At 51.8% G+C, this 25,709-nt stretch overlaps 2 protein-coding genes across 2 annotated transcripts in view; both read right to left on the bottom strand.

The window, feature by feature from the left end:
* Positions 1 to 561: 561 nt before the first annotated feature.
* On the bottom strand, positions 562 to 14,937 carry DENND4B (DENN/MADD domain containing 4B). The gene is made up of 28 exons (XM_006895870.1): positions 14,607 to 14,937; positions 12,407 to 12,746; positions 11,140 to 11,392; positions 10,836 to 10,905; positions 10,456 to 10,625; positions 10,138 to 10,382; positions 9,660 to 9,726; positions 9,515 to 9,573; positions 9,209 to 9,353; positions 8,773 to 8,948; positions 8,505 to 8,605; positions 7,938 to 8,153; positions 7,246 to 7,391; positions 6,756 to 6,895; positions 6,519 to 6,645; positions 5,568 to 5,774; positions 5,082 to 5,210; positions 4,201 to 4,420; positions 3,773 to 3,940; positions 3,134 to 3,522; positions 2,863 to 2,985; positions 2,513 to 2,682; positions 2,286 to 2,427; positions 1,862 to 2,098; positions 1,211 to 1,328; positions 955 to 1,120; positions 802 to 866; positions 562 to 707 (listed from the first exon to the last, which is right to left on the bottom strand). Exons 2-28 carry the CDS (start codon positions 12,721 to 12,723, stop codon positions 562 to 564), a joined length of 4,512 nt encoding a protein of 1,503 aa, XP_006895932.1. The 5' UTR covers positions 12,724 to 12,746; positions 14,607 to 14,937.
* Positions 14,938 to 17,160: 2,223 nt separating this feature from the next.
* The window catches only part of CRTC2 (CREB regulated transcription coactivator 2), a 10,278-nt gene continuing 1,729 nt past the window's right edge, over positions 17,161 to 25,709 (bottom strand). The window contains exons 2-14 of the mRNA XM_006895869.1: positions 24,124 to 24,225; positions 23,926 to 24,042; positions 23,145 to 23,206; positions 22,431 to 22,499; positions 22,164 to 22,267; positions 22,037 to 22,066; positions 21,811 to 21,875; positions 21,643 to 21,692; positions 21,271 to 21,515; positions 20,500 to 20,897; positions 18,153 to 18,422; positions 17,491 to 17,677; positions 17,161 to 17,375 (exon numbers count right to left, since the gene is read on the bottom strand). Coding sequence (XP_006895931.1) covers positions 17,161 to 17,375; positions 17,491 to 17,677; positions 18,153 to 18,422; positions 20,500 to 20,897; positions 21,271 to 21,515; positions 21,643 to 21,692; positions 21,811 to 21,875; positions 22,037 to 22,066; positions 22,164 to 22,267; positions 22,431 to 22,499; positions 23,145 to 23,206; positions 23,926 to 24,042; positions 24,124 to 24,225 — 1,914 coding nt within the window. The remainder of the gene's footprint in view (positions 17,376 to 17,490; positions 17,678 to 18,152; positions 18,423 to 20,499; positions 20,898 to 21,270; positions 21,516 to 21,642; positions 21,693 to 21,810; positions 21,876 to 22,036; positions 22,067 to 22,163; positions 22,268 to 22,430; positions 22,500 to 23,144; positions 23,207 to 23,925; positions 24,043 to 24,123; positions 24,226 to 25,709) is intronic.

Raw genomic sequence — 25,709 nt, 5'->3', positions numbered from 1 at the left:
GGGCCTGCATTTCCCTTTTGTTTATCACGATCCACAAGAACCTCATAAGCAGGGAGGCTATGGCTCCAGAATAAATAAAATAAAATACAAACACTAAGGTAAGAAGGTATGGGGAGCCTTGGGCTCCTTCAGCAATGCCAGGGAAGAGGGGCCATTACTGGTAGAGAATCCATCCCTCCCATTCAAGGCAAAGGCTCAGTAGCTCTGTATTTTTTTTTTCCAGTTGTTTTTTAAAACAAAAACTTCTAAAATGACCAGGGCAGTGCAAATCTGTAGGTACCCTGGTTGAGGGTTCCTGATATAGGACACAGGAGCAACAGAGCTGTGCCAAACTCCCTCCAGACCTCCTCTAACATCAGTACAAGCAAAATGGGCAGGTTGGCGAGAAGGGAACTTTTGGTAACAGTAGGTCCCTCTTCCTGCTATCCGCACTGGGAGCCTATGGTTGGGCATGCTTGCCAGCTTCTTCCCAACTCCTCTCTGAGGGAACAGGGAAGGAGGTTATCACTAGAATTTTCTTCCCCACCCCACCGCAAGGCTAGAGTGGGAAGTTCAGGGTCCCTAGCATTCTAGAGGTGCTCCAAAACATTTACGGCAATCAATGGCTTTGGGCGTGGGCATCTGTGCACGTCGCTGTCGCAGCTCCTCCTTGCCCATGCTGCTGGCCAACTTGTTAAAAGCTGACTTATACTTCTTGTCAAAGGCCACTAAGGAAGAAAGTGGAGGCAAATCCATTAGGAGCTTAGTTTCCTAACCTGGCCCCAGGCCCTTGAACTCCCCAGGCTCAGCCTGCTCCCTCACCTATGTCCACATGGTCCTTGCCCAGAGCAGCCATTGTCAGGAATAAAATCTCACGGTAGATGCCCCTAGAGCAGACACAATAGGGTACAAGTGAGAGAAAGGGGGTGTGAAGCCTGATACAAGCCAGTGACTTCCAAGATGAAAGCAGTATACCTCTGCAGGTGCAGGCCAGTGGGCGGGGGCCCTAGTGTGTCCAGAAGGAGCCCCACAGCCTTGTGTACTTCATTGAGTCCAACGTGGCGCAGTACCGACTCCAGCAAAGCCAGGCTAAGGGATGCAGGTACCGGGCCTGGCCATACCACCCTCTGGGGAATCTGACCTGAGTCAAAGAAAGGAAAGTGGCTAGGGTCATGAAGCTATTTGGACATGGGACCTATCCCTCCTACCAGAGGCTAAAATTCAAACTCACTGTGGACCCTCCAGAGGACATAGAGAGGTGGGCAGCTGCTGGGGTCAGGGGTCAGGACATCCCACAGCAGTCGTACCTGCACAGAGGCCGGATCAGGGGGTAGCCAAGGCGATGGGGCCTGTAGGAAGCCAAGAGAGGAGACACTCATGGAACAGAGCAGGCCGAGGACAGGAAATGGACAGGTGGTGGAGACAGGAATATTACAGGACACAGTCAAAAAGAAGGATTGTTATCTTCCCTTTAGAATGTGAGCTTTTTGAAAGCAAGGATTTTGTTTTATAATCAGCTAAATCTCTAGTGTCTAAAAATTCTATCTGAAACCTAGAAAGTGCTCATTAAATACTGATGGAGTGAATAAATGAGCAAGCATTAATGGGTCATTTCATATGTACCATCCACTACACGAGGCGTCTAGCCAACAGTCCTGTGAAGTAGGTGCTTTTGCCTCTATTTTACAGGTTAGAAAACCACAATTCACAGTGAAACTGAGGTGAAGGAAAAGCTCCATGATTCAAGCTAAGTACAATAGGTTCCTAAGTTGGTAGGCGATCATACGGTACTCCATGCCCACGACACTATACTATGAGAACCAAGAGCTGGGGGGGCAAAACGGGAAGCACTCAAAAAGTGAGGACCTCTGGGTACACAGACCTGGAGATCTGGGGGCCCATCACAGGAGGCCAGAACCAGGCCTGGTAGAACACTAGGCAGGCGCAGCCGCTGGAAATACCATAGAAGGTTCCAGAAGATGATGGGGTGGGCAGCAGGCAGCTCAGGTAACGCCAGCACCTCACTACCCTCATTCTCCACCAGCGACTCCAGCTCCTTCCGCAGCACCAGGGGGCTCAAGTATGCCCAGGCCCCACCTTCGACCCGCCGGGAGGCACTCTGTCAGGTACAAGAAGGAGAGAACCATGGTTCCATCCCCAGAGTCTTGCCTCCCACTAAGTCATCATGTCTAACAGCTTTTAGGATGCCCCTGACCCTCAATCCCCATCTCTCTCCCAGGAGTACTGGGTCTGCCCCACAAAGTGCTGCATCCCCATTTTCTGTGCCTTTTTGACCCAGCCCTCACCGCTATGTGCCCGTTGCAGAGCTGGGGCTCATCCAGGGCGAGGCAGAGCCTGCGGTCACTGAGCACAGGGCCAGGGCCCCCAGGAATGGGAGCATCCTTGTTGCTGCTGGCACTAGCAGGGGTGGACTTGGGGCTAGAGGCACTGCAGAGGTGGGAAAGGAGGAACGGTGAGCTCTCAGACCTCCATCTTCCTGTCCCACCCGCAGCACTTGCCCTGCCTTGGGCACCTGGGTCGAGAATCAAGGGTCTGGACACTGAGCAGGGGCACAAAGGGGCAGGCGCAGAAGGGGCAGGTTGTGTTGAGATTAGAGTCATCAGGTGCCCAGCCAGCCATGATCTCCTCATCGTACACCAGTGAATCACAGGCACGGCACAGGGAGCAGCTAGACAGCAGAATCTGTAGACAAGAAGACCCCAAGGACCCTGGAGCCCAAGCTTTCCCCTAGTACCTCCTACATTGCAATCCCAACCCAATTTCCTTCCACCCCCTCCCCAACCTCGACCTTTAACAGGGTGAATGTGTGTGTGCATGTGTGTTCATGGATACAGATACGCATGTAGGAACTGTTATTCTCACTTCCAGGGAAGGTGGCTGCAAGGATCCAGGGGTGTCGGTGAGGCGCTCTGAGGATCGGGGAAGGCTCAGGCTGCTGAGAGAGGATTCTGAGACGTCCCACTCACTGCCCAGAGAGGCTGAGCTCTGCCATTGCATAAGAAAATATGGTTAGCCAATACTATGGGATGCTTGCCCGACTACACCTCAGACACCCCCACCCCCGTGGGCATGCTCCGAGATAGTCCCAGGCTTCCAGGCCTTAAGGTGTCTGGCTCTGCCCCTTGCTAGCTACCTCAGAAGCAGTAGATCCAGGGCGCTCTCGGGGGCGCAGAAGGCTGTCCATAGGGCTTCGCAGGGCTGGGAGAGGCAGGTCAGGGGGGAGCTCAGGTAGGGAAGCCCGGGAGGTTGGGGAGCGGCGGGAAGGAGTGAGCAGCTGTTGAAGGCGGGCACCTAGACCTCGTCGTGGGGTGCCTGATTCTTCCTGACGCCCACCAGCCTTGGACACCCGCCCACTTAGCCCTTCCAGGATCTCAGTGGATTGGGCAGTGAGGGCCAAGTCCACAGGCCCTGGGCTGCCTCCAGGTGCCAGCTCCTCCCCTGTTAGGCTCAAATCTGAGAGGCTTCCATCATGCCAGGGCACAGGTGATCCACGGGGTTCCAGGACCCCCAAGGCATCAATCACTGCAGGGCAGAAAAGAATCAGGGAAGAGAGAGGCAAGCACCTCTTCCAGTTGCCCCTTTCCTGAGTAAATACAATCTTGACTACACAAGCTGGCACCATAACCCTCACCCCCATGACAACATTCCGGGCAAGATTCCCACAGAGTCTACAATGCCCACCACAGAGCGCCACCCCTTCACCCCAGCGCTGGTCTAACATAGACAAGTGGTTAGAATTGCTGACAAAGAGAGGTCAGACAAGGGCACTCACTGTGGGCCACGCCAGCCTCCACAGTAGGCTGTGCCCCCTTGGCACTGCCCAGGCTGCTGCTCTTCACCAGACGCCCCATGGGAGAGGTTGGGTCCCGCAGACTGCGCCCAGCCCAGGTAGTCTGGCGCTGAAGGGGACGGGTAGGGGAGGGGCGCTCCAGATAGGGATCTGTGAAAGCCAGTGAGGGGCTTTAGAAACTTCCATTAGGGACCCAGCCCCCTATTCCGAAACAGAATTACTTAGACGGACTTGGGTTTATGGAGGGCCCTTCCAGGCAGAACTCTAACCTTCTGTCACTAGCTGAAAGTCTAGTTTAACCTCCCAGAGCACCCAACGCCAACCCCTAGGCAAGGCCCAGCTCTTCATTCCTCTCCTTGCCTGAGCCTGGCTGCTTTAGGCCCCAGCCTTTTTCACCAGTCCCTACTTACCTGTCTGGGAACTGCCTGTATCCTGATGTGCTGCTGCCTGCGGCGGTGGCGGCTGCTGCGGCTGCGGCTGCTGCTGCTGCTGCTGCTGCTGCTGCTGCTGCCTCTGCCGTTCTCTCAAAGGCTGGCGGAACTGAGCAGCCCCCCAGACAACATTCCGGAGCTTGGCCCAACGCAAGCGCCCACCTGGTGTGCCAGATGGCCACTTGCTTTCTAGCACAGCCTGCCAAACACAGTGCCCATCAGGATGGCCTGCTTCCACACCTTGACCCCTAACACAATGTTCACAGTCTGTCGAGGGGCCCCAGGAACCACCTTCCCCAGCAGACACCTTGGGTTGGCCTGCCCTGGCTCACTGGGGACAAGGGTAGGTGGAGGCTGGTCCCTCTGAAGGGGCCCAGAGGCAGAGGAGAAAAATTGTATCCAGACTCTGCTACTTATAAAAGATACAGTTTAAAATAAATAATTTCCCTTCCGATCATTAGTTTCCTCATCTGAAAAATGGGAACCAATTTAGTATCATGGTTAAGAACCTGAATTTGGAAGACATGTTGCTTGTTTTCATATTCTAACTCCCTAATTTACTCACTGGGAGACCTCAGACAAGCTACTAAGCTCTTTGCAATGTCATCTCATCTATAAGTTAGGGGTAGCAGTCATCTCCCCTCATCGGGTTGTTGTGAAGATCAAATTATTTCACAAGCGTGGTTTATTTAGTACAGTGCTGGGTACCATGATGACAGCAGCTACAGCACCTACCTGAATGGCCCAGGCTCAGCATCGAGGAGCCAGGAGAGCCACAGGTAACAAGGAGCAGCATTCCCGTATGTGCACAGCTGGTGCAGGATGCCACCCTACCCATCCCCTGCCCCTGAATGTAGTACCTTGTTGTAGTAGCCGTAGGTGATGGTGTTGGGCACGATGCCTGCCCGCCGCATCTCCAACATGACCCGCACAGACAACACAGGCTGCCCATAGTGTGAGCAGAGCTGCATCAGCACCCGGTAACACACCTAGGCCCGGAGAGACGCAGGATGAGCAGGAACTCACCTGCAGCTAAACCTTCAAGCTCCACACACACCCTTTTCCAGCCTTCCCTGTCCTCGGTCTTGACAGGTCCCCAGCAGCTCTGGATACTGCCTCAGAACCACCCACTCTTCCTGCTGACTTCACCACCCTATAGGCTCTGCTGCTCTACCCCGGTCATGCTCATTCTTTGAGTAGATGTTCACAGAGCATCCACTCAACCCTGGTTCCCATCTGTCCTGACTCCTTTCCCTGGTCTCAGTTTCTTTATCACAGTCTCCACGGCTACACAGCCTCACTGGAATAAGGAGTGGGCACGGCTGGGTGAGCACACGGCTGCCTACCTCATCAGGGAGCACCACCTTGCGGCTCTCCATCTGACGTAGCACGTGGTAGGCTGTGTGCAGTGCGCGCACCCGGGAGGGGGCTGCCCGCACATAGGCAGGCAGACACAGGAACCACAGCCCGTAGCAATGCCCCAGCAGGCACCGGGCCCACAGCTCAGGCATACCCGCTGACTTCTGTGCCATCCGCTGTGCAACCTTCATCTCCTGGTTGGGACATGAGAAACACCAGAGTGAGGACAAAGCCAGGACTCAGGCCTTAAAATGGTGTGAGGAAAGGACCACACTCAACTGAGGCTCCTGAGGAAGGGCCTGTGCTCAGAGGAAGCAGGAAGGCTGCACTATCCCACATGTGTTAGCCCTAAAGCCCCCAGTGGTGATGCCAAGGGCCTGAGCATGGGCTCGCTCACTGCCATCAATCCAGTTTCAACCCTCAGCAACACTTCAGCAGATTTCCAAGGCTGTAAATTGTAATGGGAGGACACTTCCTCCCTTGGAGCCACTGGTGGATTCGAACCACTAGAGACACTCGGCCTTTAAGTTAGCAGCACAGCTCTCTACAGACTACACCACCAGAGCTACCCTGTGCGTGCGACTAGGGCAACCAGCCCCTAGAGTCCCAGAGACGTTGCAAGAGGAGGAACACCACAACAGAAATAGGCTTATACAATGGGTTTTTATATGTCAGGCACATTTAAATTCTAGAAACCTGTGGACTCTCCGGGTGGTACAGTTTATACTAAACGAAATGTTAGAAGTCAAGCCTACTCAGCATGTAGAACAATTCAACTCTACACACACTGGGTTGCCATAATTCAGCATCAGCTTGACAGCAACTGGTGGTTTAACAACTTCTTGGAGTAGGTAGTAGCATTACTCTGATTTACGGCTGAGCAAACTGTGAGGGCAGTCCTAAGCCAGCTCCCTCTGAGGTGCCCACCTGCTGGTTACCTGTTTGGTACGCCGTGGAGCAGGACTGCTCGGGGCACTTCGGGATGGGCCTGGCACAGGCAGGGCCCCTGTCTGCTCTTGAGGAGATTCGAACAACTCAGGCCGCAGCTCTGGGAACCCATCATAACTGTAGTGATAGAGGGACAACGTCATGGGCCATCAGCATGGAGCCAAACAACCGTGCTGGGTCAGCCTTTGGGGCCTTGGAGAAGAGAGAGGGGATAAACCGGTTCTTACCAGTACAAGGGAGTCAAGTCACTGCCCTCTGTCACTGGTGGCTCCTCAGGCGGAGTGATGAAGACAGTGAGCTCACTTCCTGACAGCTCCTCCAGCTCCACCAAGGGTGTTGGTTCAGGCTTCTCCTGTTCTGGATGCACCTGGCGCAGGATCATAAAAGAGCAAGCATTGAGACAGTGGCCAGGGTGGCCAGAAGGTGACATCTATGGAGAACACATCCACAGGGAAAGGGCCAGTAACCCAGACTCTGCATGGACCCTGGAGACAGATCTAGGAAGATGGAATTAGGAAGGGAAACTCAGTAGGCAGCCAGATGTGGCCATGTAAAGTCAGCCTCGTACAACTGCACAGGCTGTCCACCAGGTAGCTCTAGGGAGCCATCCTCTCATTGCTGAGATCTGAATTTACACTATGTGGTGGCCTTGGGAAATAGAGAAAGCCAGAAGGGCAGAGGCCAATGGGCAGACGGAAAAGAGACAATATCCAGTACCTTGTCAACACAGGAGTCAAAGAATTCAAGAGCAGCATGGCGAGCAGAGCCAAAGGAACATTCCTCAATGAACTGTGAAAACATCTGGGTGTGCAGCAGCTGAGAGTACAGCTTGTGACTAGAGCGCTCCCGAGACTTCAGGAAGCCTGAGGAAGACGGGGTAGGGCAAAGGAGGGAGGTTACCTGGAAGGCTCTGTACCGTAGGTACACCCTCCCTCGACCCCTTCCTTCCTCGGTTCCTTCCCCATTCAGGATCCTGATGGGACCCAAAGCCAGCAAAACTGTTGTCTCTAGACCCTCTACCACATCTACACCACACACCAATGAGCTTCACTTCCCCAGCACCGTGGTTCCATGGCATCTTCTCTCTTTTGACTGACTGCACCGACTGACTACCTCACAAACTTCTCCAAAAGCACCACCTCTGAAAAGAGCTTTGCCCACAGGGGCTGCTCACCACAGGTGTGACTATGTCCATCCCAAGTCCAAGGTTCCCAGAGGTCAGGGCATCTTTATATTATCACTCTCTCCAAGCCCAGCAGAATCTAGCTCAAAGCAAATACTCCCAGAAGCGTTTGCTGAGTGAACAAACAAGCTGCTGTGTGGCTCCCGTCCTCTCTGCCTTCCCCACAGGACCCAGCACTGGCCACAGAAAGGCAGGCCTAGCTGAAGTGAAGATAAGCCCACTTTACCCTGCAGGAAAAATAGGTTGTCTACATCTCGTGCTCCCTCAGAGGGCGCCTGGGTAAGTGGGCGAAGGAAATCCCGGTAGCCCTTGAGAAGACAGGCCATAAAGCGGAGGAAAGCGCCCTGGACTTCACGCTCCAGCCGGGCCCGGCGACCACACACTGCCTCGTAGTCAGTCAGCAGAAATTCCAAGGATGCCTCCTCCTCAGGTCCAGTATAGGCTGGGGACCAGGGTGAGCTGAGAGTCAGGGCCAGCACCACCGCACCCCTGCTTTTCACATACATGTTCCCACCGCTGCCCCACCATCTCCAGCCTTTAACAGATCTCACACCAATATCGGCTAAAACGTTACACCAGGTAACAGTCTCAAGTCTCTCCAGTGACAAGCTCCACCTTCCCAACCTGCTGCAGGAACACTGCATGCCTCTCTCACTGCATGCTTAAATTAGAATGTGAGCCCTAGCTCTAATCTCTTCAAGTCCGTTTAGCTCCCCACAAGCCTCCCCAAACTAGATGTTTAAGGTCCAAGACAAGTTTACAGCCTCCCACTGCCCCATTCTAAGTGTCTCACTCTGGTCCAGCTGTTGGTAAAGGTTTGTTAGTGTCGCCAGCAGAACCTTATAGGGCTTGCGGGGCAAGGTCCGAGAGGAAAGGGGCTTCTTTTCCTCAGTCCTGTGACAGACACAGAAGGAAAGAAAGATGTCTAAGTTGGAAGGACCCCTGCCTCTAGGCTAGTATGCCTCATTTTTCATCTGAGACTATGTTAAGCAGGGAGCACTCCATAAGAGCCCTCTCATGCCCCTCCAGATGTCCTCTGCAGGAAGACCCCACCCTCTTACTGGAAGAGTGTGTTGGTGTCAAGATCAACACAGATGACGTCAGCAGGTGGGTCGTGGAGGTCGAAGTAGCTGGAGTGGATACCCACAATGAAAGGCACCGGGGCGCTGAGCACATCTGCCAGCACCAGCGGGCACAGCGGAATGTAGGGGCACTGCCAGTGCAGCGGAAAGATCATCTGAAGCACCAGGGATTGAGAACAAGTGATCAAGGTTTGGGACAACGGTGACAGGACTGGGAAAGAGTGGGCTTTGTGCAGGGGGGCTGTCGGATTAGGCTGCAAAGAAGAACCCACAATGGGAGCTGCCTAGTCCTGTAGGCTTTGTCTAAAGAGAAGGGCTTGGGATTCTTCTCAAAGAAGGAAAAGGGGAAGGATGAGAGGTGGCCCCAGGAATAATCATGGCCTGGGGCAAGTGGGCTGGGCAGGGTGGCACTCACAGAGACAAGGGCCTCGCAGACACTGGTGAGCAGGTCTGGCCGGAGCGAGTGAACTAGTAGTTTATGCTCTGTTAGCACAGCCAGCAGCAACGTGATAGCCAGCTCAGGACCCAAGCTCTGCAGCAGCTGCAGGAAGCTGGCACCACTGTGGGGGATGCCAAGGTGGGTGGGTCTCTAGGAGACCACAGACATCCCCTTTCATGGGGCACACACAACTCCTGGGCCCAGCCTGTACAGACCACTTGCACCCACCCATCACGTGCTTGTTCACTGAGCTCCCCCACCTCCACCAACCTGTGCACATACCTGAGGGGCAGAGGTGAGGATACAGGTTGGCAGAGGAGCAGGTTGTCATAGGGAGACATCTAAGAAGGCAGAGGAGCCACAGTCAGAATGACAAGACCCAATGCCAGGCCCCCCACCCAGTGCCCGGCTCAGCCTCAGCCCTCACCTGCACTAGGATTCGGGGTCTCTGTGGGGAAGGGAAGGGGACATTGTGAATAAAGTGGGAGATGTGCCTGGGGGAAGGAGGGAGGGAAACAAGTTAGTGGCAGATTCCTTTCCCTATCCCAAATTTTCTCAGCTCCGTCATTTCCCCCAAAGGACCCTTTTTCTCCCAAACCCTACCTCAAGACCTGTATCACCCGTCAGCATCTCCATTATGTCTAGAACTTGTGCAATCAGAAGAGCTCCCTCCTGACTATGTACAACCCTTAGGCAGGATTTAACTAGAAAATGTCACAGGGTTGCAGATCTCATGTACCCACTCAGCCAGGGACTTTCAGCAAAGGCTCAACTGCAACTCTACACAACTGTTCTGCCCCTCACCCTGCTGTTCAAAAACCTAGCTCCACCCTGACTTCTGTCATCTCTCCTGGCCTCCCAGTGTCTTTACAACCCCTTCCGTTTCCCAGAGGAGGCCTGCTCACGCTTCCAGGGGCAGACGGTGAGGGCCTGAGACGGAGTAGCGGTAAAGGAAGGTGAGGAAGGCTCGGAAGGCGGGGAAGGCAGGCCAGCGGGACAGGACAGCAATGGCTCTTCGGCTGCGCACAGCTCGGCCCACCAGGGCCCGGCCCCGCTCCACAGCACTCAGCAGGCCCAGGGCCCGTGCCTGCCGCTCGGACAGTCGGGCCCGGGGGAACGCCTCATAGAACTGCAGAGCAGCGCCGTACACCTGGCAAGGCACAGAGAATGAGTCAGGCAGGTCCTGCATAACCTGGGTCCCCAACCACACTCCAGATACCCACCTTATCACCAGCTGCACCCGTGAGCACAAAGGTGGAGAAGACGGGCACTGGGTACTTGGTGTGAGCAGGCCAACACTCAATAGTGGTCCCCATGGGCAGGCAGAAGACGGGCACTGACTCGGGCAGCGGAAATGCTTCATTGTCCTCCTCTGGGTAGCGACCCAGCAGCTCTGCACCCCCAGCAGAATGAGGGTACCAAGAAGGAGGAAAGGCTGTCAGACTCCAGCAGAAGATAAAAGGGAGTACCAAAAAAGGGCCAAGTGAGAGGGGAAATTAGGACAGGGGCAATTACTAAATTACTAAAGGTGCCCATCAATCACGAGGCCCAGAGTACAGAGGTGTGGAAGATCAAAGGTTAAAAGGACCAAGAGGCCTCTTACCTGCTTCATACACCAGCGTATTGGCCTTCGCCAGGCCCACCTTGTAGCACAGGTACACTGCTGGACCCCACTGCCCCAGAGATGGCAAGAGACAAAGAGATACATAGCTAAAAAGGTTTTTAGAGTCCATTTTCTCTCCAGCAACCCTAACTGGCATTGTCTTCAGAGCACCCACCAAGTCCTTTTCCCCTCTGGGAGAACCATTCTCTGGGCCCATCCCGTGCTGTTTGAGGCCTTGCTCCTAGGGTGCCCTCTGTGCCCAGTGCCCATACCCTCAGATGTGAGGTCCCAGGGCCCCACTCACCATGCCAGGGTTGAGGTTGCGGGGCAGTCGGCAGTAGGTATGAGGAGTGCCCTCACCTTTGCTGGGCAAGACCAGGCAGAGGTCAGTGATGCCCAGGGCATGCAGCCCTGCCCCCTCTGCTGCCCGTCGATAAGTGAGGTAGGTGCGGGGGTGCCCAGGGCCAGGAGGGGCCAGGTTAGCTGAGTGGCTATAAGGTGTCGTGTCTAGTACTTGGAAGCCAGCTTTGAGACGTTCCTTCCCTTCATATAACACCCTTGGCACAGAAAGCAGATGATAAGAGTTTAAGACAGAGGAGAAAGATCTCTGATTTTGGCTGATCTGCCTATTATAGCCCCAAAACTGCCTGGTAAACTCAGCCTCATCCAATTTTGTCACTGATGCTCACCTTTTCTTTCTTGAACTCTGTCCACCTGATTCCTGGACCCCTTTTTCTATCATTGGCTTTACTTCCCAGCAACAACTTCTCATGCTTTCCATGGCTCTTAAACTCTTTAATATACACTCAAAACTCAAACTCATTGCCATCAAGTCGTAACCGACTCAGAACTGATCCTCCACTGAGTTTTCAGGAGGCTGAAAATTGCATAGAAAAAGACTGCCCATCTTTCTCCCTCAGGGTCACTCACTGATGGATCCAAATCACCAGAGGGGCATCACCTTTGGGTTAACAGGGCAATTTCCTATAGACTACGCTACCAGAGCTCCTAATCTATATTGTTGTTATTGTTATGTAGTATTGAATCAGAACTGACTCATAGCTAACTCTCCAGCAGGTTTTCAGAGGCTATAAATTGCACAGGAGGAGACTGCTTATCTTTCTCCCAAGGAGGAGCTGGTGGATCCAAATCATGTGCTTTGGGTTGGCAGCACATATCCTTCCTTACCAGTAAGTCACCAGATCTCCCTTAATGTATACTAAGAATAATAAAGCAATAGTACATAACAACAATGACCACTGAGTGCTCTACATGGATTATCTCATTTTATCTTCTCAGCCACAATATAAAGCAGCATTATTATCCCCATCTTACAGATGAAGAGACATGACCTGATAGGCTCAAGATTACACAGCTAACAAGTAGCTGAGCTAGGACACAAACACAAATATGTGTGATGACTACATGCAATTGTAGTCCCTGTGCCCTGACCTCTAGCTAATTTTGTTCTCATTTCCTCTGCCCTTCCCTCATACCACATTCCTATCTGTCCACCTCATCTAGACCCCCTCCCAACCTCCTCTGGTTCTATCACAAGTAGGGGTACATACCCCAATTCAACAAGAGGAGGCTTGTCACGGCCCCTGCGATAGCAGATGACAGGTTGAGTTCCACCCAGGAGCCCAGCACTGAGTTCTAACGGGTGGCCCCCAGCAGAGGTCTGGATACAGGTGTAGCCCTGGGGCACCTCTTCGCCTAGTGCCTTAGCAATGACAGCTACATCTGTGATAGGTTCAGCTGGCCGAGGAGGGCGCAGTGGCCCACTAGCTTCAGGAACCCATGTTTCTTCGGGGATGGGTGCTCCATTCCCTGCAAGGCCAGCTACCACAAAGTAATCCACCAGCCGGGGGGGCCGCTCTTCTGCCATGGCCCCCCCCTCACTCACTGCATCTGGAATAGTCAAGGGGAAGAGAGATGAAGGAAAGAAGGCTAATGTTGCCATAGCAACCAGGGTGTCCACTTGCTACCTTCTTCCTAGACCATCCAAGGTAAGGCTGGATTAGTAGTCAGCCAATCCCGAACTCTCCCGCCTGTGACATCACCAGACCTTCACAGTTCACCAGAGCATTTTAAAGAGACCAGCTACTTCATGTTTAATGTGGCACTACCCTTCTCCCCAAAGAATCCAAACTCCAGTCCCCTACATACAGCTAGCCTGGGTGCTAATTTCAAAGGATGTTTATGCACATCCTTTAAAGGTTTCACTCTTGCTGACTCTCAATCAGAGAGCTGAGTCTTTTCTGTGATAGTCTACATCATTCATTCTGGCCATGACATCATGCAGTTTTGTTAATTATTTCTGACCTTCTTACTTTGGTTAGAATAGCACAAGAACCTTGTGATATAACTAATTATCATAAAGAGAAGTCCTCTCGGTTTTCATAAGCCCCCCCCCCGAAAAAAGCCCCACAAAATCCAAGCTTTAGTATTTTTTCACTCTACTTGTGTCCTTTTCCTTCATTTAACTCTACCAGCCTGCCCAAACATCCAGTGTCCTCTCACCACTGGACCTCTAGTAAGATCCAAACTAACCATAAAAGACCGTCTCAGTCTTCTCTATGCCCTCCTCCTTGGAGCTGAGACTTCCGCAAACAGGCCTACAGTAGACCAGCTTACTTGTTCTCACCTGCCTCCATGGCCCAGACCCAGAGAGTAGAGTCCCCAGGGTCCTGGGGAGTCCCAGGATGCAGAAGCTGGAAAAGAGCTTGGTGCGTGGCTTACAGCAGGGGCCGGAGGTGATGGGGCTGCTACAGAAGGGAAGGGAGGTGACTTCCTGTAACAGTGGAGGGGAAGCTGTAGCCTGGCGGAAGTCAGCTTATGGGTATGAATGTGTGTGTGGTGATAGTAGGGGTGGTGGCGGCAGCATGGTAGGGTACTGTTGCAGGTGCCAGCACAGCATCAGGCCTTGTAGGAACCTGACCAGAGACAGGAGCCAAGAGCACAGAGAGTCACAACTGCTCCAGGATGTACAGTCTTCCTAACCCTCGATCCTTCCCCAAGACAATGAAGAGCAAGAGAATCTCATGCAGTCAATCTGGCTCTCCTTAACCTGTCTTCTGCTCCCCTCAACAAACACCCCAACCCCAGTTAAATTTAGCCTCCATGCCTGGGAGGTGAAGCCAGGAGTCAGCGTCAGTGTCCTGATTTAGCTCTGGGGAAAAGACTTGCCCTTTATATCCACTGCAGACGAATGAGAGCCCTATGCCCAAGGCAGCAGGCAGGGGCCATTGGGTGGAACAATCTGAGGGTTGAGATGGCCCCCATCCCACGTAGGATCTGCGCACCCAGGCCTCCCTTCAGTCTGGAAGAGTCCTGCAGAGAAAGCTACTCTTGTTCCCAGGGAAAGACAGTCCAGCACCAGCACCCCTCAGGGTCCCAATGGCCACATGCTAAGAGTCAGAACTTCAGGCTGGGGTAGAGGGGGTAGGAGGCAAAGGAAGAAGAAGGAGGGTTATGAAGAGTGGGGCGCACTAGCGGCCCAGGACGTGACAGCAGCAGCGCTGGCCGCCGCGTGACCACAGCGGGAGGGAGCTCTGGCTCCAACACCTCGGGAACAGGAGAGGTGCAGGATACCAAGGCGCAGCTAACTCCGGACAATGCCCTCCCCTCCACTTTCACTTCTCCAAGAGAGAGGAACCGGAACCAGATGTGCAACGCCGGGGAACAGCTGGGGAATATTCCCCGCCTGGCTGGCTCTCCCTCCCTTCTTTCCACGCCCGCCCTGCCCCGCCCGGTCCAGCCCCTACCTGCCTGCCCGCAACTGCCCGGCCGGCCGGCCCGCTGGCGGGTGGCTCGGAGGGCGGGCTGGCAGGCCGGCGGGCGGCGAGGCTACCCAGCCCCGGACATGGCGCACCCGATTTGGGCGCCGCTCCTGCCCGGGCGGCTAGTAAACGAAGAAGCAGCGTCTGAGGGCGCCCAGGCGCAGAGCGCCGTGCAGGGAGATCCGGGAGATCCCAGCGTCTCTGCCGCGCTGCGCCACGCGGGAACTCGGCTGCTGCGCCGCTCGCTCGGGCTGCGCGGTCTTTCCGGTTCCCGCGGTGCTAGGGGATCGGTGCTCCTCCGCGCGCCCCGATTTCTCCGCTCCCCCCTCCCCCCACTCTCCAGCCGCCGGCGCCGCCGCTCCCCCCTCCCGCCCGGCAGCCGTGACCCTGGCAGCGCCAGCCTAGCGCCCTGCCGCCTGCAGCGCGACCCCTGGCGGCTGGGAGGGCTCCCTGCACCCAAGTGGCTTCCAACCACCCAGTAGATGCCGCAGGAAAAACTCCAGGGAATCCCTGAAATCCAAGACCCGGTTCTGTCTAGCCCTAGCCTACCTAGGTCCTGCAGTCAAAATATGTCGTTTGTATTATCTAAAATGGGCGGAGGCCCTGAAGACTTAGGCTGTGAGGACCCAGGTGGCTCCCCCTATTTGGAGGGTTTGAAGCAAACTGCATTCATTCCCTGGGAGTCAGAAACTCTCAGTTCTCTTTTCTGAAATTAAAAAGATATTTGGAAAAAGGAAGAGGAGAGGCCTGAACTGTATAGTGTAGAATAGAGAATGGAAGTCAGGCTAACTGAAGAGGGACCCTACTCTTTTTTATTGTTGTGTCCTTCGAATAGGATCCGACTAGCACAGGAGGGGAATGCCCCGTCCTGAGGGATTTGAACCGTGTGCCTTTGGGATTGCAGCACAGCTTTTTGCCACCAGGCCATCAGAACTCCCTGGGACTCTACTCTTCTGTGTTGAGTTGGGAAGATCCCTAAAAGAGGAAAGCTTCAAAACTTACTGGCTTGTACTCAAGCATTTGCTGAATCACAATGAGGAGATGAGTTTCCCAAAGACCTAGGAGCTGGTCTGGTACCACTTGCCTCATCCCTTAAGTCGATAGCGCCAGGGGAGGTAGCCAGTCCAAGAGTCCTCTCCCTTCTCATTGGCAGGTTTTAATACATACCCCCGGGGGAGCTGGGTCATTTTACCAGAAACATCAGATCAGCCCTCAACAAGCAGCGTCTCTTGCTCTCAAGTCGCCGCCAGGTTTTAAGACTGAGGAAGAGCAATGTAGCCAGTCAAGCCCTGTCCCCTGACACCCCAGAAGTGCACTGGACACACGAGGGAAATTTTTGATGTAGAGGCTTTATCCTGTGTTCCCATGTCCAATGCCAGGTAGAAATCCTGAGGTTTAGGAATCCTTCCACAAAGCTTAACAGGCTTGTTGTTGTTAGGTGCCACTGAGTTGGGTATGACTCATAGCAACCCTATGAAGAACAGATCTGAACTCTGTTCTGTGCCATCTTCACAATTCCTGACACACTAGAGCCCATTGCAGCATCACTGTGCCAATCCATCGGGTCGAGGGTCTTCCTCTCCTTCACTGACCCTCCACCCTTCCTACCATCATGTCCCTCTCCAAGGAATAGCCCCTTCCAGCAACATGCCCAAAGTATGTAAGGGAAAGCCTTATTATCTTTGCCTCCAAAGAGCACTCTGGCTCCACCCTCTCCAAGAAATTTGTTCTTTTGGCCGTCCATGGGATGTTAGTCCTCTTCTCCAACACAAGTCAAAGGCATCAATTCTTCTGTCATTCTTATTGCCCAACTCTCAAATGCATAACAAGTGATCAGAAAGACCATGGCATGCACTTTAGTCCTCAAACTGACATCAATTCTCAGTAATTTGGTGAGGTCCCTAACTGCAGACTTTCCCAATGCAATGTGTCTCCTTATTTCTTGACTGCTGGTACCAAGGTGGTACCAAGGGATCCAAGTAAGTGGTCGACAGTTTCAATCTCTTCTCCATCATGATGTTGTTGCCTATTTTGACACTGAGATGCAATCGATATGAAAACAGCAGATGAAAGGGCCTGTGCTCTAAGAAATCTTTAGTTCTCAAACAGCAGTCAAACACATAAATGATTTGATAGGATTTTTTTATTAACATATAATATATTTAATAAAAAATAATATCCACTCTGGCTCTCTCCTCTGCTGCAAGGGGAAGAGTGGTGAGGAGGGGCTGGCACTGCCCACCCCCAGGCATCCGGACTAGCCCTGCCTCCGGAGCTCCCCTCTAACCCTTGCTTTCCAACAGGCTCTGACCTCTGGGCAGATGGTTCAAAGTAATAAGTGCTTTAGGCCCTACCTTGAGCTCCCCCAGACCCACCCCTAGTGCAGAATTTTGGGGTCACCTGGACAAACCCCTTGCTTTTTTTCTCATGTTAGAGAGAGGATCTGGGAGACAGAGAGTGGAGTCTCTACTGGCCAGGGGGAAGGGAGGAAAGGGACAGTGATAGGAGTTGGGGCCAAGAAGGAGGACGGTGATGAGGTCCCCTCACTGTAGCCGGTCACTGCGGAATGAATCCTCCACAGCAGGATCAGGCAGCAGGGCACAAGGGTCACTCAGTATGTTTAGCCCTTCGATGCCCAGTGGCTCCATGTGCAGCTCATCCTCCAGCCCCAGCTCCAATCCAGTTGTTGACACCTCAAAACCAGGCAGTCCAGCCAGGGCTGCTGCAATCTCCTTAGAGAAACCTGGGGAAGAGTCTCCTGTATGGGGAGAGTAAATGTATGAGGACCTTATGCCCTGTCAACTCTTTTAAGACCTCTCAATCTCCTACTATGTTACTCCTCTTCCCCTCACCACCATCCACATGCCCCTCACCTGTAAGGATGATGTTAGATTCTGAGTCATGGCGGGAACAGTGGGTCAAATTCTGGTGGTTGAGGGCATGGGGGTCCTGGAGGCCACTCACTGGCCCTCTACTCCCTAAAAATCCAGATCCTTCAGAGAAGCGCGGGGGATCCAGCACCAGGCTGGTTGATGGGCTCTCCATGCTGAACTGCTCCAGCTATAGACACACAGACAAACCTTGAAAAAGTGGGCTTCACATCAGGATGTTCCTGCCTGTCTTGCCTAGTCCTGCTAACACATACTCTGCCTAGTAATCTACATGCCCACTCCTGCAGGTACAGAGGCAGAGACTGAGGGAGGAGAGAGCAAGCAGAGCAACACCTGTGAGCACTGGGGCCTGAAGGAAGGTGGGTACCATAACTGCTGGGAAAGAGTATGTGCATTCAGGGGCCAGAACGGGTCTATGCACTGGCCATCAAAGAGAAAACTCAACAGAGAGCTAGTGGAATAGCGAAAGGAGTAAGGCAGTAGAGGCTGGGAAAAGAGCAGACCAAGTTGTAAGCACTATGATATCTGGGGAAATCTCTCCTAGCTAGAGTTTACAATTTGTATAACATCACCTAGTCCCTTTAAAAAACTAGGCCCCTACCCCTCGGCCTCTCCCTTGCTGAGCCGGTGGCCCAGGTACTCACATTCCCCAGGCTGAAGTCATTCATTGGCCGGTGGTAAGACTGTTGCCCATGCCCACTAGAGCCAGGTGGGCACAATGTCCCATAGTATAGCTGCCTTCCTGGAGGCTGCCCACAGGAGGACTGCACTGAGCAGGCCTGAGATGGCAGCCCTGGCTGCTGCAGAGGCTTTGGGGTAGGTGGCTGGGTAGGCAGAACCAGACTTGGGGGGCTGTATGGGTATGGGGGCAGCCGCTGGTCAGTGGGCAGTTTACTGGTGTCCAGGGGGACGCCCTAAAGAGAAGCAAGAAAAAGATGAACGTTTACCCCACAATGTAACCCCAATAGCAGCCCATGGACTCACCCTCTTTGGCTGCAATTATTCTCAACACAAACATAACACTGCTTCCAAGAGAGTCCCTGTGGTTAGGTACAATTACTAAAAAATGAGTCTGACTAACATGAAAATAAGTAAATCATACCTAAACTTTGTTAATTTAACAATTATTACTGCCGGGAAAGGAGGGACAATCTCCTCCTGTACCAGTCAGATCTGATTTGACGGTACACGCACACAAAAATTAAAAAACAAAAACAAAAAAAAAACCCAACAATTATTAAATCAAGTACTTTTAAACACCTCACAAGTACACAATACCACAACGGTGAAGTTAAGAACTTCTATCTTAAAGTCTTGAAGAGGCTGGGGGAGGGAGGAGAGGAGGGGGAGGGAAGAGAGAATAGGGAGGGAAGAGAGCAAGAGGACAAAGGAAAGGAGAAAGCTAGACTAACTCCAGGCTTCAAGAGAGTGGAGCCCTTGCTCACTTAACCTTAGTATTTCCTACAGGATAGGAGTTCTGGATAAAGATGGAACATAGAACATACATTCCAGGGATCAGCAATGGAAGGGAAACAGAAGGGAGAGCAGAGAACAGGATATCAAAGAACATTAAGGTGAAAAGAGGAACAGAGACAACAAAAAGGAAGGGGAGAGAAAGAATAAGTGAGAAAGCAAACATTAAGAAAAATGTCCTAAAGCAAAAGTCTTGCATTCAACTATATAGGGAGCTCTGGTGGCCTAGTGGCAAGAAGTTGAGCTGCAATCCTGAAGGCACACAGTTTGAGGCCACCATCTGCTTCACAGGCAAAGGATGGATAACCTCCTCCCATGTGATTAATTGCCTCTGAAAACCCACCTGACAGCTACGGTTCAGTTCCGACTCTACGGTACACAGCAACAACAACTTGATATATAGGGAGCTCTCATGGCCTACTGGATAAGGAGATGTACTACCAAACCAAAGGCAAGCAGTTTAAATCCACCAGCTGTTCCACAATAGAAAGACGGGCAATCTCCTCCTATGCCATTTACAGCCTCTGAAAAAAACTCTTGAGGGCCAGTAATTTGCTATATAAACCTGATAAAGTCTATGTTTTCTGGTTCCAGTTTCCTCCTCTGTAACATGAAAAGACTTGGCTCTATGCTGTGAAATTCTCTGACTCTAAGAGCTTTATGAAAGGAAAGGGAATGGAAAAGGGGACAGGGTGAGGTTAAGAGCATGAGGATTTTAAAAAACACGCATAAACACACAAAAAAGAAATAAAAAGGCAAACATACACAAAACCAAAAGCCTCTAAATTCTGCCATCATGTCAGAATCAACTCATAAGCTGACCCTCTAGAGTTTTCAGAGGCTGTAAACTGCCCATTTTAAAAAAAATTTATTTATTAATTTTAATGAAAGTTTACAGAAACTTAGGATTTCCAGTCATTCACTGTTGCCCTTTTCTCCCTGCCCACCCTCTCCCCACCAAATCACTCTTCTCCTTGAAAAGAAAAAGAAAAACTCTTTCATTGTTATGCAATCCCTTCTTATAGAGCAGCTAGTGGGTTCAAACCATTTGCTTTTGGATTGGCAATCCAACTCCTTACCCATTAGGCCACAAGGACAGAACAAAAGGAAAAGAGAAAAAAGAGAGGATAAACTATCATTTTTGAGCTTATAGTTGAACTTAGTGCTAAGTACTTTATGAATATAAGCTTATCTGATCCACAAAACATCACCCTAATTTTATGGATGAGGATAATGAAACTCAGAGAAGTTAAACAGAGAATGCTCTTTAGAGATGGAGTCAGGATTCAAAACCAAAATACTTAACCAACAAGGTTAGCACTTCTGAGCAAAAAGCAATGAAGATGGATAAAAGATGGGGCAAGTGAACAGAGGAATGAAAAGGGATGGACAAGACAAGGACGTACCAGCCAGAAGCGAGGAGAAGAGTATTTGAGGAGAGAGGGCAGGAGAAAAGAACTCTGCAGGAGACGTGAAGGGGAAGGGATACAGACATGTAGGGAAGGCAGCCACGCATACCTGAGTGATGGAAGACAAGGTGGGTGACACTGTTGGCGAAAACTGTTTGGGCAGCTGCTGTTGGGGCCTTCTGACGTCGGCTGGCAAGCTCAGGGGGCTGAGGGGCACACAGCGATGGCGGGGGGAAGCCCCAGGGGTAGAAGCTGGGTAAGGAGGAGCACCCAGCACAGGGGATGAAGTAGAGGAGGAGGAAGAGGAGGAAGAAAGAGCTGGGGCACTAAGTGAGGGGTGGCCCAGGGAGGTAGAGGGCAGTGCATTTCGGGCCAAGGAGGAGGCGGGAAGTGAAGGGTGACTATGGGAGCCCTGGAGCTGGGGCTGAGGACTGCTCAGGGAAGCCTGGAGGTTGGGGTTGCTTAGGGAGGACTGCAGGGATGGGTGGCTGAGAGGTGAATGAAGTCCTGCAGGCACAGACAAAAAACCAAAGATGCCAACATTACTGATGGGCACTGGGCCCCTTTCCACCTGGAATGGGTAGCAGTGACCAGACTATGAATGTGGTAACACGATGTCCTCCCTACTCTGTCCCTGACAGTGAGGCTGGCACTGCCCACCTGGGGGCTGCTCTCCATTTTCTTTTTTTCTCTCCATTCTCTTTATAGGAAAAGCCATACCTACCAGTTCTGAATGACACAAAACTGCAATGGAAAATTCTGGAGTAGAGAGATGGTGTTGTTGTGGCAGTCACAGGCAGATCCCAGGTGCTCATCTCCCTCCCCTTGTCCCTCCAGGCAGGCTGCACTTTGTGGGGACATAGTCAGGACAGTCACTCACCTGGAACATCATAGCCTGGGCCCAGGCCCAGGCTCCCGCTAATGCCCAGGTGGGTCATGGTGTGGGTCAAATTGGAGGTACTGTTGCCCCCACTCAGGCTGGGGTAGGCTGTCTCTTCAGGGTCCAGAGGGGTGGACAATGGTGAGGGGAAATGCAGGTTGGTGAGGTCAGGCAGGGAGCCCCCCGTGTTCATGGCAGGTGGGAGGACAGGCACACTGGCAGGTTGGTCAGGAGATGGAAAGATGCTGGGGGAAGGAGAGAAAAACAAAGGCATAAATGGGAACAGCGGTCAGAGAAGAATGGAGATTAGTTTCCCATAGTTCCCTGAACTTTCCTCCTCCACCCATTAGCCCCCTTCACAGAGGTGCTTACTTAATTCCAGGGACTTCACAGGATCGAGGTCGGGAGGAGGATGAGGACAGCTGAGCAGAGAGAAGGAAGAATATGGAAAATGAGGACAGTGTACAGTGAAGACCCTGGGACGCTTGCAACCATGGAAAGAAGAGAGGGAGAGTGGGTGGTCCAGCAGTCTGCACCTACCTTTTTAGCATCCCATGGTTTCAGCAAATGTTTGTCATCTAGCAAGTTCTCCTCAATAGCAGGGACTTGAAAGAGAAAGACTGGTGATAGGAGGGTTGAAGAAGGAGCCAGTAAGGTGGGACACGAGGTAAATGCAGGCAGGAGGGAGTCTCCCGCTCCCTGACCCTGCACAAAGCTTCCAACACTAACCCAGAAATTCTAGTACACAGTGATGAGGAACACATACCTTTAGAGTCCATTTCACCATCCAGAAAACCTGTAAGGAAGGTGAGAGTTGGCCGTAGTGCCTGTTTGCACACCTCCTTCAAACAAAGCTCCATGACTACTGTCTAAGCTAAGACAGGGCCACTTACCCCCACGACGGCTGGGAAGGATGCTGGGAGGTGCTGGGCCTGGATACGTGTCCTGGGGACTGGGGTTCATCACACTTGTGTGAAGGGCTGAGTCAGAGCTTGTCCTACGGAAGCAGCAGAATTAAACAGGCAACAGTAAAAGGTCTTCCTAGTCCCCAAACCCTGCCCTGCAGAGGGAAATACTAGCTTGGCTGGGACAGGATGAGGGAGTAGAGTCCCAGAAGACTAAAGGCAAAGAGACATGGCTTAAAGGAGACAGGCTGTTACCTGTTAAGTGCAGATGGTAGTCTAAACTGCTGTCCCTTCTCTGCAGGGAAATTGCCCCAAGGCATCATCCTGGGGTGGAAAAGCAAAGTCATGAGGAGGAAGGCTAGTGATAGACAAGGAGGTGAGCATGGAAGAGCTGGGAAATGTGGGGTAGCTAAGGTAGTGGTGGATACCCAGGATCATGTTTCTTTATGTCTATGTCTTTGGCTCATGAACACACACATCCCTCCCCTACCACCCACTTGCCTTAATTAATCTAAGAGATCTGGAAACTTTTCTGCCAAGGAAAGCTAAATGGAAATTTTGGAGTCCAGAGATTCTGCTGAGCATAAGTACTGGGAGCGAGTTAGGTAAGGGGAATGTCCAGAAATACAGGAGTGTCAAAGAATCTCACAAGCACTTACTCTTGACAGAGGCAGCTGTTTTCACCTGCCTTCCTGCCATTTCCCTCCCCCTTAGACACACACACCCCAGCCTGGCCAGAGTTCCCATTGGTCCTGCCCCGACAAGACTAGGAGGCTTGGCCATTCATGTCAATATGGCCAAGAGTGGACTCTGACCCACCCACTCTGCCTGCCCCTCAATCCTTCCTGCCTAGTTTTTATGGGAGGAGGGACTATAAAAACCCTAGACCAGCAATGCCAGCTCCAATCCTAGCTCTCTCCAGACACATGTCAGAAAGTAGACAGGAGTCGGCTTGCCCTGGACAGTTACCTTCGCCAGCTGGACTCAGGGGGAGGAGATAAGTAGCTAGGACTGTAGGGAGAACTGTCAACGTGAACAGCATTGGTTAAGGTGAAAGTTGAGAAAAGGATGAGAAGAAAGAGGGTGGACTGGAAGAAACTCAACCAGAGAATAATGGAGGCACGAGGGGAACTGGTTCAAAAGACATATACTGGCCTCCTCTCCTTATTTCCTTTCAGGGAGGGAGTTCTATCAGTTTGGGGATGTAACTTTCTAATAAGTTTATCTTTATAATTTCACCCTCAAAAAAAAAACAAAAAACAAAAAACCCACAACATATACTTGTCTCTCTCCCTATAAAGGGGAACAATAAGGTCAATGAAAGGAAGATAATAAAGGAATCAGATCTGAAGAAGCTGGAAAAATATAGAATATCTGGCCAAGGCTTGAGGTAAGCAGGTGTATGATCTCAGAGATGGAAAAGTAGGGGCAGAACTATAAAGGAGAAATGTAAACAGGAAGAACTAAATTCTCTTTAGCAGAAGATTTATTAGAGGGCTCTTTCTCTGGCAGCAAAGAGCAAGCTGAAGTAAAGCAATCAGAGATGGAGGACAGAGTCTTAGGAACAGCAAGTCCCTATCACAGGATCCAGTCCCAACACATGGGCCAAATGGTTACTTTTCAAGGAAGCTGGGTAAAGGATGTTCCTGAAGAAAGACAGAACTGAAAAAAGTGTAATACTTAAAGTCCTTTCCAACAAAGAGTCCCTTAAGAATTCCATCCCACTACCCTTCCGTTCTGTGAAGGATATGTGCCGGGAACAGCGTCGAAGCGGGGACACCATTCTGCGGGGATCTCGCTGTACCCGTTCGACAAGCCCATGGTGCCGGGTGCTCCGAGATGAATCCAGAGGTGAGTGGAGTGGGCTCTGCCAAAAGGACAGGTGCATCAAGTCAGCGGGTGAAGCTGCCTAAGAGTTTCTGCATTACCCTGGCTGGTGTCCACTCACCTGGAACTCAGCCAGGCCACAGCCAATCTGGTTAACATTGGGCAGAGAACCACCATAATGAGAGCTCCTCGTATATGCCAGCCGCAGTTTTTGGGCCTGTAACTGAAAATGGGGGGCAAATAGGAACGTCAGGAAGGGTCTTGTGCACACTTCTCTCTGGTCACCCTTAACATCCTTATTTTGCTCCTGCTTTTACGAGTTTAGGAGAGGAAAAGGAAATAAAAGCCAATGCTGTGGAAAAGTCCCAATGGGATGTGGTACAATCCACTCTAGCCCTTCTGCAACCTAACTTCATCAATGAAATAACTACTGCTTGCCATTACCCTTTCAGGCTGGGCCTGACACTGTTCAGGGCCTGTCCCAGTTGGCATCAGTCTAACTAGAGTCCCTGAGAGGTTTCTAGGAGCCCCTAGGCTAGTCACATGGCTTAACTCCTGGGGAGCAGTGCCTATTAGGTGACTCTGCTTTCCCTTCCAGATGCGTCCAGGACTAATTGGAAGATAAGGGGGAACCCACTGATAGATGCCACGGAGCTATCACTGCCAGTCTCTTTCCTTCTCACTCTGGTGGAACTCAGGCCTTCAGGCCCAGCCACTTGCCCAGCATCAGAAAGGCTACACCACGGGAGCTAGCAATCATTGCTCTCCTAACTGGAAAAAAACAGTGCTATAATCAAGGGTCACTCTTCCACCACATCCCGAGGCCCCTAAATTGACAGGAAGCCTGAAGAATGGGGGTGGAAGAGAGAATAGTGTACCCACCAATGTCAGCCTGGGGCATAGCCATCTCCCTGGCTTCATATCTACTTCAGGAAAATATGCCTAGAGCAGGGATTAGACAATATAATGTCATCTTGGCCTAGTTTTGGTCTGTCTACAGAGTCAATATTCTACTGTGAGAGATGAGCACCTACTTCTAAGATTCACTCCAAATAAACAAGACTCAGACCAAGGCCATGGGGAGGAGGGTGGCTGAGGAGCAGTAAGTTCTAAGAGCTTCCAGGGCCACAATGTTGTACATAGGCCAAATCAGAACAGACTTTCTGTTCAGGAGGTCAATTCAGTAAATTCAAGGGGCACTTTATTGACCTCTAGACCACTCCAAGTCTGTTACCAGTATTTTTTGCAATCTCAGCCTCTTGAAAGAAAAGGCTCCTATGGCCATATCTAACTCAAATGAGCTTATCAATTGGCCAGGCATCAGTTAAGCCCCCAGTCTCCAAACTCTCATTTTAGACTCCTGGGTTCCCAGGCCAAATGTATATCCATTAGATATTTTTGCACAGTAGTTACCCATCTGGGGAAAAGTGAGTGAAAGAGTAGTTTGCTTTTGACAAATCAAGGCTCAGCAAAGATAAAAGCCCCAGCTTTGAGTGTCTTAGTCTTTCTTAGTTTGACCATATATAAGCCCTGAGGTCCAACCTACAATGGAGTCCAATCTAAAGTTAAGGCCTCCAGCTGTCAGCTGAAGCCTGGTCTCTTTCCCAACATCTTGCCTCTGCCCTCACTATGAGCAAAAGCTTCTAAAAGGGAGCAGCCAAAAATTGTATCATGATTTTTATGGTGGTTACTGGTGTGTGCGCGCGC

The sequence above is a fragment of the Elephantulus edwardii genome, unplaced genomic scaffold (assembly GCF_000299155.1).
Source record: "Elephantulus edwardii isolate Elephantulus edwardi_28Jun2011 unplaced genomic scaffold, EleEdw1.0 scaffold00176, whole genome shotgun sequence".
Classification (NCBI taxonomy): Eukaryota; Metazoa; Chordata; class Mammalia; order Macroscelidea; family Macroscelididae; genus Elephantulus; species Elephantulus edwardii.
Note: the sequence above shows the minus strand (reverse complement) of the source record. Positions and strands in the feature narration are given on the sequence as shown.